Source organism: Triplophysa rosa, linkage group LG8 (genome assembly GCF_024868665.1).
Source record: "Triplophysa rosa linkage group LG8, Trosa_1v2, whole genome shotgun sequence".
NCBI lineage: Eukaryota > Metazoa > Chordata > Actinopteri > Cypriniformes > Nemacheilidae > Triplophysa > Triplophysa rosa.
In genome coordinates, this window is record NC_079897.1 from 21570669 (window position 1) to 21582212 (window position 11544).

The window sequence follows — 11544 nt, forward strand, 5'->3', positions numbered from 1 at the left end:
ACATATGTTCTTCCTTGACATCTTTTCCATTTTTAATGTAATAAACAATTGAGGGTGCATGAACTTCATCTCCTTGCCAATATCCAAGTTACCCACCACTTTTTGTGGAAAAAAAAAAGAAAAGTAGTTTCTTTTCCAGTCCATGCACAGATAATTTAAACACAAGATTAGACCCTTCACACACATTTGATGCATCCAAGAAACAAAGCAGCACATTTGCACTATTTCTCATTTGTGACATTGAGCAGAACTATTCGACTCGTTTGGACTAGTCTTGCATTTCAGTCTCTTCATCATCAGCATGTTATAAACAAAAACCAGATTCTGATTTAATAGGAACGTATTGCTCTTTTTTTATTTATGTAATTGGTCTCCGAGTCCTTTTAACTCCCTCTATGCCAGGGCTAGTCAACTGGCGACCCGCGGGCCAACTGCGGCCCACCAATCATCTTTTCCTGGCCCGCCTTAACATTTCAAATAAGTGGAGAGACTTTAAGAACGGTGTGCTTTAAATGTCCTCCTGAGACGCCACATCTTTAAAAGTCCAAAACGCTGCTACATTCAAAACGAAAGTAATTCCCGCGGCTCATAATGTTTTACGTCAGTCCAAGAAACTTAATGTTATTTACAACGTTATAATCAGCAATGCATTGCACAGCCACAGGCAATCGGTTTGCGCACGCGATAGGTCGTGTTCTAAAACGCGTTTTGTGCCCTTGAAAGTAGGCTAACTGTAGGAAGGGTACACCACGTGAACGGTTGTCTCAGATAATGGGAAAACGGTGTTGTTTTTATTACTGCATTCATTATGTATAACGGCTATATTTACGAAAAAAGATGTTCATCTCCCCCCAGAACTCTCACTATACAAAGGATCTGCCCTATAAGTGCGTGGGGCACATGAATGCGATCGGAATTCACCCGAAGATGTGATAATAGCGTTCAGTTTCTTACACAGATCAATTGACTCACTTTATAAGACGCTAATTTAACATCACAAGGGGCAGGGATTACTTTTGTGTTGAATGTATTTGCCTTTTTTACTTTTATTGATTTAACTTTAATTAATTCAACCAAATATCTTCAGAAATGTCTTCTTGAAAAGACAATGCTGTGGGTGAGTAAATTAGTAGCAATTTTTGGGTAAAGTAACGCATTAAGGAATATAAAATACAATTAAAAAGACAATATCCCTTTTAATTTAATATCATGAAAAGGCACAACTACTGGATGCAATATTTGTGTGCATGTTTTAATCATGGCCTATAAGTAACAGCAACAAAAACAGTATAAAAGGAACAAAACGCAATAAATAACAGAAGAAATGAGAATTTGGTAAAAAACTTGCCCGCATCCAATTTATACTTTTGGAATCTGGCCCTCAAAGAAAAGTAGTTGAAGACCCCTGCTCTATGCTATCTATCAATCTACTTTCAGCATCATACTTTTGATTTCATACTTTTATTGATATGAGAGAACTGGATGTGAGTTCATGCAAAATGAAAAAAGATGCGAGAGGAACAGTTTGTGGCGTATTCACACACAATCTGAAGTTCAGCTGACTTTCTCACGGCTCTATGTGATTAAGAGACTGATATGAGACGTTAAGGACTTTGAGAAAGACACTTTCAGGTAAAGCAAATTTAAACCTCTGATAGAAAAGCCATTTTTATCAGGTTGGTTTCGTGGACAGCTGAATTGTTTTGAAAATGTCCTCATTAATGTAGTGAAAAGAGAGGACATTTGAAATTATGCTCACTACATAAATGGCTCATAAATTGATCTAATGTTTGGCTTCATTTCTGATAATGGCAAAGAGGCTTGTGTGAAGATTGAGTAGAGTGGTCTATGAGAAACTTCAGAGGTGCTTGAGAGCTTTTAAAGATTGTGCGTGTGCCCATGTTTGGCTTTAGTCATGCTCTCCAAATATTTGAAAATGTTCTTGCAAATAAAGTAAAACCTTAAAAATAGACCGTATCATTAGCCTGGTATGAAAGCGTTGGAAGTCTGTGAGATTTTCCAGATAATAAGTGAAACTTGCTTGTGTGTGCGTGCGTGCGTGCGTGCGTGCGTGCATATCTTAAGGCAGCTAAAATTAATCTGCTCTGACACCAAATATCTAAACAGTGCACACTTAAACAGACAAACTCAAACTTTTATAGGATCTTGTTTATCCTTCTAAACCTCTCTCGTTTTCCTTGGGCGTCTCTAGAGATGTGCTGGAGTAACTTACCCTTACAAAGAGATATTTCGGTGTGTGTGTCATGTTCTGTATAAAATCTGGATGTCATAATCTGCCCTATAAACACACTTTTCCAAAGGAAAATGAAAATACAAATATTTCCATTTAGTTGGCACTAAAGATCCATGCTAAAAATCCAGTCATGTGTAAAAGGTTGATATTGGCATATTAGTTGTTAATAAAGTGCAGTATGATTCCTCTCCGTTATTAAAAGCTAATATCATGTAGTTGTATGCTGTAGATATTTATTGTTAAATCAAGTCACTTCAGGAAAGATGGAGTAACAAGACCAGCTGCTCTGCAAACATCTTGTCTGACACATGGAGGGCAAAACAGAGAAGAGGAAGAACAACATACACCATGAATTTATCACGTTATCAGCTATAGACTGTGTTTGCGTGCGTGCGTGCGTGGTCGGTCTGCAACTTGAGTTAAAAAAATGAACCGCAGGTTTATGTTGGGCACAAGGAGACACAGGTGGTGAGCAAGACTCTCAGAAGCACTAATAAACCATCTGCCTGTTTCTCTTATCTTCAGATAATGGGTTCATTCCAGACACACTGCTTGAAGATGTTATGAAAGCTTTGGATCTCGTCTCTGAGCCAGACTAGTAAGTTGGTTTGTATTTGATGTTTTCAATTACAAGTCATATGTTTTCTGAGCTGGATGCCTGTTGGTCAATATAACATTCCAGCCATGCAATAGTAGATTCATTGGGTCTTTCCTTGACTCATGCTGAGCAAAGAAGAGTAATAAAGAACAAAGAGTTAAAGTTATCTAAGCCCAGTTTTCAAGCCATTCGAGTCATTCTAAAAGCTTCAGTTCCTAAACAGCTTTATTCCTACTGAAATCTCAGTGATTTCATCACCTCCTGATTTTATAAATCACAGTGACAGATTGACAGACAACTTGAAATATTGAACGTGTTTGTTTAACAAAGATTAATATTAAGGTTATGCGCTGTTTGTTTTTACACACTACCCCATTTTGTCCGAAGCTGTTTTGTTATGCGTCAATGAGGTCTGAATGCTCTTTTGTGTACTAGATGAACATGCATCATAATCAGCAATTTGGCAAATGGTTATTGTTTCTATTTTATGTGAATATTAATGACAACCATAATCGCATGAGAAAGAATTTATACTCCTCAGATTACTGACTCTTGCATGGGAGTGAGTTAGAAGTGTTCTCTGTCTTATTTTATTCCTTAAAAAGGCAAATCTACTCATCAGCGAGATTGTTTAAAAACATTATAACTCAGATTCCAAGCATTACTCGCTGATAAATTTAGCATCTGAATATAACTCATGACTTCAGCTCCAGACAACAACTTACTGATAAAACGTGCCAATGTTACATGTAGAATACACACACACACACACACCCTAGCACCGTCTTTTATATCCTGACTCTCTCTTTCTCGTGTTCAGTGTGAATCTGATGAAGAGTAAGCTGGATCCAGAGGGATTGGGTGTCATTCTGTTGGGGCAGTTTCTTCTGGAGTTCTTCCCTGATCAGGTACAGTAAAGTGTAACATGCATACAATGTCACCATAGATTAGAGACAGTTTTTTCATGTCTTTCTTAATTATGATTTATCAAATATGGGATATTCTGATAACCAGTCTTTGAGATTCCATCTTGGTTAGGATGTTGTCCATGTAGGCAGTAGACAGCAATATGGATTACTAGGAAATGGATTACAAAATGTATGTCTTTATTCGCCCCCAATATTCTTCTTCATGCTCAACCCTGTTTGCTTTTTCTTACTGTTTTCCATTGTTCAAATAAACCTACAATCAGCCCCAGATTAGATACGCAGCCCCTCTGAGAGAGAGAGAGAGAGAGAGAGAGAGAGAGAGAAGCCGGGAGTTATACTGTAGTTAGCATGGACGTGAAGCTCGACTGCTCTGTGTTAAAGAGATTAGGGCTTTAGGGATACATACAGAAAATTTCTCAATTTACCATCATATCAAATACAATAACCCTATTTCAGGCTCAGTCAAACATGCACACTCTCGGCTCTCTCTCACTGTTGTGGTTCTGGCAGTGTGGTATGGGGCTAGACGGAAGTATTTGGCTCCTGTCAAAAGTGTGCTCGGTTTGTGCTGGTGGTTTCAGTCAGCCTGACGATTTTTGGCACCGGCTTGCAGTCGAACCCTTTGAACAGCCGAACAGGGGCTTCTGTGATTGTTTTGGACTTAAAGCATTGTATTTCAATTCACTGTCAGACGGTGTCATTACATTTAAAACCATCTGACGATGTTTCAGGCTCCCTGGTCAGAGTTTATGGAGTGCGGCGTGATTTGTTAAAACTGAAACGAGATGTTTTGGCTGCGTCTTAAAGTTGGCTTTTTCGGCATCCTGTAGGCGGAGTCAGATCTTAAGGCTGTATATGTCACTTTAAATCAGCAGAATAGAGTTGTTTGCTGATGTTACACAGACCTAATGGTCTGCATACACGCTCACTGTATTAAAGTGTACATGTCTGCTGACACGTGTCATCTCGTTGTCGTAGGATTCAGCAATCCCAGACTCATTTCCTGTGTATCACTATAACGGCCTGAAGCAGTCCAACCACAATGAGAAGGTAAGACACGCCCACACTTGTTCTGTGATGCCCACGCATACATGCATGCACACTTTCATGTCAGCAGGGGTAATATTAACTGCTTTTAGAGACATGGTGGGTTGTCATCCTGTCTGATCTCCTCAATGTTGTTCAGAACGTGATTACTGATCTGTCCGTGTGTTTGTGATTCACCCATCCTACATCTATCAGATGGATCTGACCACGCCCACACCAATGAGATTTCTCAGACTGCTACTGCCAAAGCTTTAAACCCAACTGGGCGGAGTATACTAAAGCCACAAAGATCTAAAACCATTTCCCTGGACTGTTGTCTCAGGCCCTCTGGTTTCTATTCACTCTGTGGTTGTACTTGAACTGGAATGCGTGATTTACAAGGTTAATAAATAATTGCAGTTTTGCATGTTTTTATTGTTATGGTACTACTTTAATGTTATTTTGTAGAGTTTACTTCAATACATAAAAATAAGCGACCTTTATAAGTGTAGATTGGCAAAACCTGCTGAACAAGCTGTTATAAGCTTTAAAAAGTGAAAAGAAGCTGTTATCACCTTTTTTACTCTATCCATCCACTTTCACTCTCATAATTTTCTTCGTGTGTGTTGTGTTGCTGTTTACGTTTTTAGCACAATCCAAGGATCACTGATTTCACAGCTGCTTAAAGAAATTTGAACCTTTTTGAATAAATGAGTTGTTTTTGTCTTAATTTCGGTACTTAAAGCGATAGTTCACCCAGAAATGAATCATTTTCCCTCTCGTCATTTTAAACCAGTGTAACTTTTTTTCCGCAGAACACAAAAGAAGATATTTTGAAGAATGTTGGTAACCAAACAACCCATTCATTTCTATTGAACGGGCACAAAAGCGATGCAAGTCAATGGGTACCGCTGTTGTTTGGTTACCAACATTCTTTAAAAGATTTTCTTTTGTGTTCAACAGAATTTGGTTTGAAATGACAAGAGGGTGAGTAAATGATGACAGAATTTTCATTTTTGGGTGAACTATACCTTTAAAGTAAATTGAAACAAATACTCTGTATATACTGTTTATAGTCGCACAGGTGCTTATTCTCATCTTATAGTGCCACTGGTATTTAAGTGCTTTTTTTGACCATTGAGAACCATTTCTCTTATTCCATACACATCCCCATTAGGAGCCCTAATGACATTCACACATGCCATCTTTAAAGTGACACCCCCGGGCTGCCTCATGCATTCATTTATCATTGTGTGTGTGACCCTACACTTTTAAACGGAACTTTGTGTGCATGAAAGAGAGAAGGGAGATTAACAAAGCGTTAGGGATAACGGGTAGGAACTGCCATCTGGCCCCTGAGGACACACGGGTTACTTTTTACTAGCCTGGCAAACGCATTAGCAGCAGCAGTAAAGTGTGCAGACTTTGTTGTGGAGGCTTCCTCTGTGCCACTCAGATATTCTCAGGGGCCATTTTTTTCAGGAACCGAACACCCTGCAAAATATAACAGACTGTAACAGACCATCCTGACACTTGTAGCCAAAGTCCAGGTCTCCTGTCTGCTCCAGTCATCCAGTGAGAGCTGCTCTTATTCTGTCATCCAACGGCAGGGCTGTTTCATGTCACATATGGATTTTGAACTGCTGTCCCACTGCTGTCAGAGTGATTCTGTTATGATTGTGCCTCAATTGTTGAGCAGTTTGACAAAATGTCAACCATAATTTATTAAGGTTGCTGTTGGATGTTGAAAAACTGTACTGATGGGTGTAATTCCGTATATTGTATGATACGATGATTGGAAGAATTACAGAATTCTTGCAGAATTATACAGGAAGCTTGGCAAATTTCATAATTTAAATGTCCAGCTGTGAAATTTTTTTAGAGGATCTATTGACAGAAATGCAATATAATATACATAACTATGTCTTCAGACATAAGTCTGTCTAAAGACTCTACATAATGAAGCGTTATGTTTTTATTACTTTAGAATGAGCTATTTCTACGTACACCACGGGTCCGCTTGCATGGAATTATTTGATCACTGGGGTCCCTCAGGGATCGGTGCTAGGGCCTCTTCTATTCTCTATATACACAACCTCCCTAGGCCCTATCATTGAGTCACATGGCTTTTCATATCACTGCTATGCTGACGACACCCAGATTTTCTTCTCTTTCCATCAAGAGGATACCTCCGTAGCTACAAGTATTGAAGCCTGTCTGGAAGATATCTCCACCTGGAAGAAAAAACACCATCTCCAACTCAACCTGGCTAAAACTGAACTGCTTTTCTTTCCAGCTCGTCCGGCGGTGCAACATAACCTCTCCATTCAAATTGTCTTCCTAGAGCCCAAAAGAGCCCATGTCACACCCCTTCTCATCTCCCTCCACTGGTTACCATTAGCAGCCCCATTAAATGTAAGTCTCTAATGCTGGCTTTCAAAACCATCACTGACTCCTCACCTGCATACTTTCACTCCCTCCTTCACACATACTGCCCAACCAGAACCCTGCGATCATTAAATGAGCGGCGCCTAGTAGTCCCTTCGCAGAGGGCCACAAAATCAATCTCCCGCTCATTCTCACTTGCTATCCCTGGCTGGTGGAACAATCTTCACAATTCAATCCGATCAGCGACATCCCTCACATCCTTCAAGAAACCACTAAAAACTCAGCAACACCTGACAGGAACATGCTAACTTCTGCTTAAAAAAATCCCTTTTTCTCTCCCAACAAGTATCGTTTCGCCTTGTGTAACCTGTTCACTTGTTATAGCACTTCTTCTTTTGCTACCTCTACGACTTAACGCTTCATTGCTTCCTCGCCTCTTGTAAGTCGCTTTGGATAAAAGCGTCTGCTAAATGTAAATGTAATTTGCCATGTTGTTTCTACAGTAGCCCTAAACAAACAAACTGCTCTACAGAGCGTGTAAATGTGTTATCTCCTTCGGCAAAGAAGTGAAAACATGACGACATCTTAGTCCTGTCTCAGCCAACGTAGTGCTTTGAAGGGGGGAGTGAGCCGTTGGTTGCAGTTCAACCTCACCACTAGATGCTGCTAAATTTCATACACTAGACCTTTAATCCTGTCATAGTTCATTTAAATGTGTGAGTGAGTGATATACAGTAGTCCCTTGGCTGTTTGTTTATTAAGTATTTTGGCTAAAATTATTTTTTCAACATTTTACCATTTTACCTCATTTTAATCAGTTATTCAGTTTCTGTCAGACTGACGTCTCTGACCGAATATAATCACACATGCATTTATAGTAGTCCAAATATATAGACGTGTTTATGTTGATCTGTAAGTCTGTTCTTTAAAACAAAGCCCAGCTTACAACAGTGTGACTGTTACATTCAACAGAACGACACATTTAAATGTAAGCCTTACATAAAACAACATCAGACGGCAAAGAAAATGTCACATGGAACCATAGTAGAATGTTAATTGAGGTCGGCACAAAAACTTTAATGTGGAGAGGCAGTAGCGGGTATAAAAGTTAGCAATGGATTAGGGTTGGGGGATGTTTACCTAATTAGCATCGGATGACACATCTTTATACAGCGCGAGCTGGGCAGTTATCATGGAATGAAAAGAAAACCGGAAATTCTGCACCAGCAGACAAAACCAAGACAGACAGTGGACAAAGTTTATTACCATTTTGTTGGGCGATTGGGGACAGAGTGGGGAATGGCAGAAAGTTTGAGAAACACTGGTCTAGACGTACCACTGTAAGACATTGTCAAATGTCTGCCACCAGAGGGAATGCTGTTGAGCTTTTGGGCTTCTCATCAAGATTGGGTTGTTTTAAGCTCTGCTAATAAGTGCACATGTCTCTCATTCTTGAATGGGATCTTAAAGGAACAGTTCACCCAAAAAGGACAATTCTGTCATAATTAACTGTTTCAAACCAGTATACATTTTATTGTTCCACTGAACACAAAAGAGGATATTTGAAATAATGTTTGTTAACGAACAGTTCTGGGGCACCATTGACTTCCATTGTAGGAAACGAAACTACTATGGTAGTCAATGGTGCCCCAGAATGGTTTAGTTTCCTACATTATTCTAAATATCTTCTTTTGTGTTCAGCTGAAAAAAGAAATGTATACAGATTTGAAACAACAGGGGGGTGAGTAGATAATGACAGAATTAAAATTTTTGGGTGAACTGTTCCTTTAAATGGTTAATGATGATGATGTGTGTTTAAAGATGTCTCCAGGGCTTGATGATTCTGGACAGCGCAGCTTAATTCCTGGATTTAAGGGTCATCGGGGATCATCAAACCTCTCATCACATTCGATACTGGCATCATTTGAAACCACATTCACTGACCCTTTGAAACGCACATACATAATTGCTTTCAAACTGAAGCTTGATTCTGCATGAATGCAGTTTAATAAATGTACTCGCACACGCTCATAATGGTTTCGGCACACTTATCAGACACCATGCATGACGGAAACATTAAACACCCATTCGCTGGAGGCACACATTCAGCATGACGCACTGTCAGGGGCAGATTCCTCCCTGGCAATATGAGGCCCTCCATATGGAAGCCATCGACTGTCTCATGTCTGATGTCATAGTAGGAGGCCAGGTCTCTAATGAGACACATGCAGAGGTTCTCAGAAAACAGCATCAGCTATGGTTACATTTAGAACATAGGGTAGCGTCTTAAAGAGATGTGCATGTCACTGATTGGAAAATTGTTAAGGTAACTAGAGACTTTGTGTTTATCTCTGGTAGGTAAGTTACGTCGAGGGTACCGCTCTGGTCATGGGTTTTGAGGATCCTATGGTACGGACAGACGACACCCCAGTCAAGCGCTGTCTACAAACCAAGTGGCCCTACATCGAGCTCCTGTGGACCACAGAGAGGTCGCCCTCCCTCAATTAACCTTTCATTTTCACCTGCCATCTTCTGGCCGCACAGCCCTCGAGGAACGCTGAGCCCTCATAAGACTACTCACTCTGCACTACATTTTGCAGGCCAACACTGAAGGGCCTGAAGGTAAACTGAGAGACGATTCTCTTCGCCTGACACTCACATAAAGGCTCTTATCTGCTTTTTACACAGCTCAACTGGCCTGTACATTTGATTTGGGCAACTCTTGTGTTTATCTCCTGAGTTTTTTCTTTATGTAAATTTGCATTCTGTTATGTATACCAAATTATTTTGTTTTTGCAGGTGTACCATATTTTGTGTCAACATAAGTTTTTGTTTATTTTTCTGAATTGATAAATCGTTGAAAAACCACACTGACTGTGATGCTGTTATGCGTAATTTATGGAATTGTTAATATATACTGTACATTTTTTACATTGAATTAAATCCTATTCAATGTTAGGAGTTATGAATTATGTAAGGGATCGCTTGACCAAAGCCTCTGCTTGGAGATTAAGTATTTGCGTATTTATAATAGTCTGAGGAGGGATCGACAGGTTCTACAACGTTGGCCATAAGCGAAGGTTTGTTTAAAGAGGTTTACAGAAAATGCACTACAACCCCATGCTGGCCACCAAAAGACAGTAGGAGGGCAGGAGAAGAAATGAAAAGAACGATTTTATTATATAAACTTTAAACCTCCAGGAGGGATTCTGGAATGACACTATGATTCTCTGCATGAGAGAGAATAATTAAGACACAGATAAGCTTTCACCCTTATTTATTTTCATCCTAATGATGGTTCACTTAAATAAACACCTTTTGTTCTTCACGTTTCGACTGCTGTTTTTTTACGTTAAGTAAAACTCTGTGTGTGTTCCTAACTTGGTTATTGTGTTAACAGCGCAAGTTCATGGCGTCAATTCTAAGGGAACACACATACTGATCAAATGTATACCTTGGATTTACTTTGGATAAAGCATCTGCCAAATGCATAAATTTAAGGATCCAATTGACCAAATCATTAATAACTAGTAACTACACTCCTGGCTGGTGCCAAATAGTAACCAGTGTTGGGTAAGTTACTCTGAAAAAGTAATAAATTACTAGTTACTAATTACACATTCGATAATGTAATTAGATTAATGTACAAGTTACTCTCTTCAAAAAGTATTTAATCACTTATTACTAATTACGTTCTATATCCTACATCAACCCTGATTAGTTAAGTGATTCAAGGATAGACATGAAACGGCTCTTTTAATTCATTCAAATAAATAATATAAAACTACATAAAGTATTATTATTAATTACAAATGTGAGAATTATACATTAAAGCACGGATTTTAAAGTTAGACTTTGAATTTTGATGTAAATTCCTCTTCTGCACACACACATATTACACAAAGTATTTAGTTTAATTACATCAGAAGTAACTGTAATTAAATTACAGAAAAAATAAGAGTAATCCCTTACTTTACTTTTTCAAGGGAAAAGTAATTAAATTACAGTAACTAATTACTTAGTAACTAGTTACACCCAACACTGATAGTAACATTAAAAATCCATGCAGATAGATTTCTAGTTTTAGGAATTTATTTCTAAAACTAGACATCTATCTGCATGGATTTTTAATTTTACTATTTTGCACCAGCCAGGAGAATATCACAAGTAATTCGCAAAGTCCGTCTTTAAATATTTCTTAGGTTGTGTAATTCAGCAGAGCAGTTCAATTTGGTGGATTTTGGTGGAACAATTTCCTACCGTATTGATTTGACCGGTAACTGAATTTAATCATGAGACCTTGGCATCCGAAATATTCTCAGGAAGTGATGGTTATGGCCCATATGATC

At 38.9% G+C, this 11544-nt stretch overlaps 1 protein-coding gene across 1 annotated transcript in view; it reads left to right on the forward strand.

Moving 5' to 3' along the window:
* Positions 1-10517, forward strand: part of mindy3 (MINDY lysine 48 deubiquitinase 3) — a 28802-nt gene extending 18285 nt beyond the window's left edge. The window contains exons 12-15 of the mRNA XM_057339781.1: positions 2780-2852; positions 3673-3760; positions 4760-4831; positions 9554-10517. Of these exons, the coding sequence (XP_057195764.1) occupies positions 2780-2852; positions 3673-3760; positions 4760-4831; positions 9554-9703 (383 nt within the window). The 3' untranslated portion in view covers positions 9704-10517. The remainder of the gene's footprint in view (positions 1-2779; positions 2853-3672; positions 3761-4759; positions 4832-9553) is intronic.
* The last annotated feature ends 1027 nt before the right edge of the window (positions 10518-11544 follow it).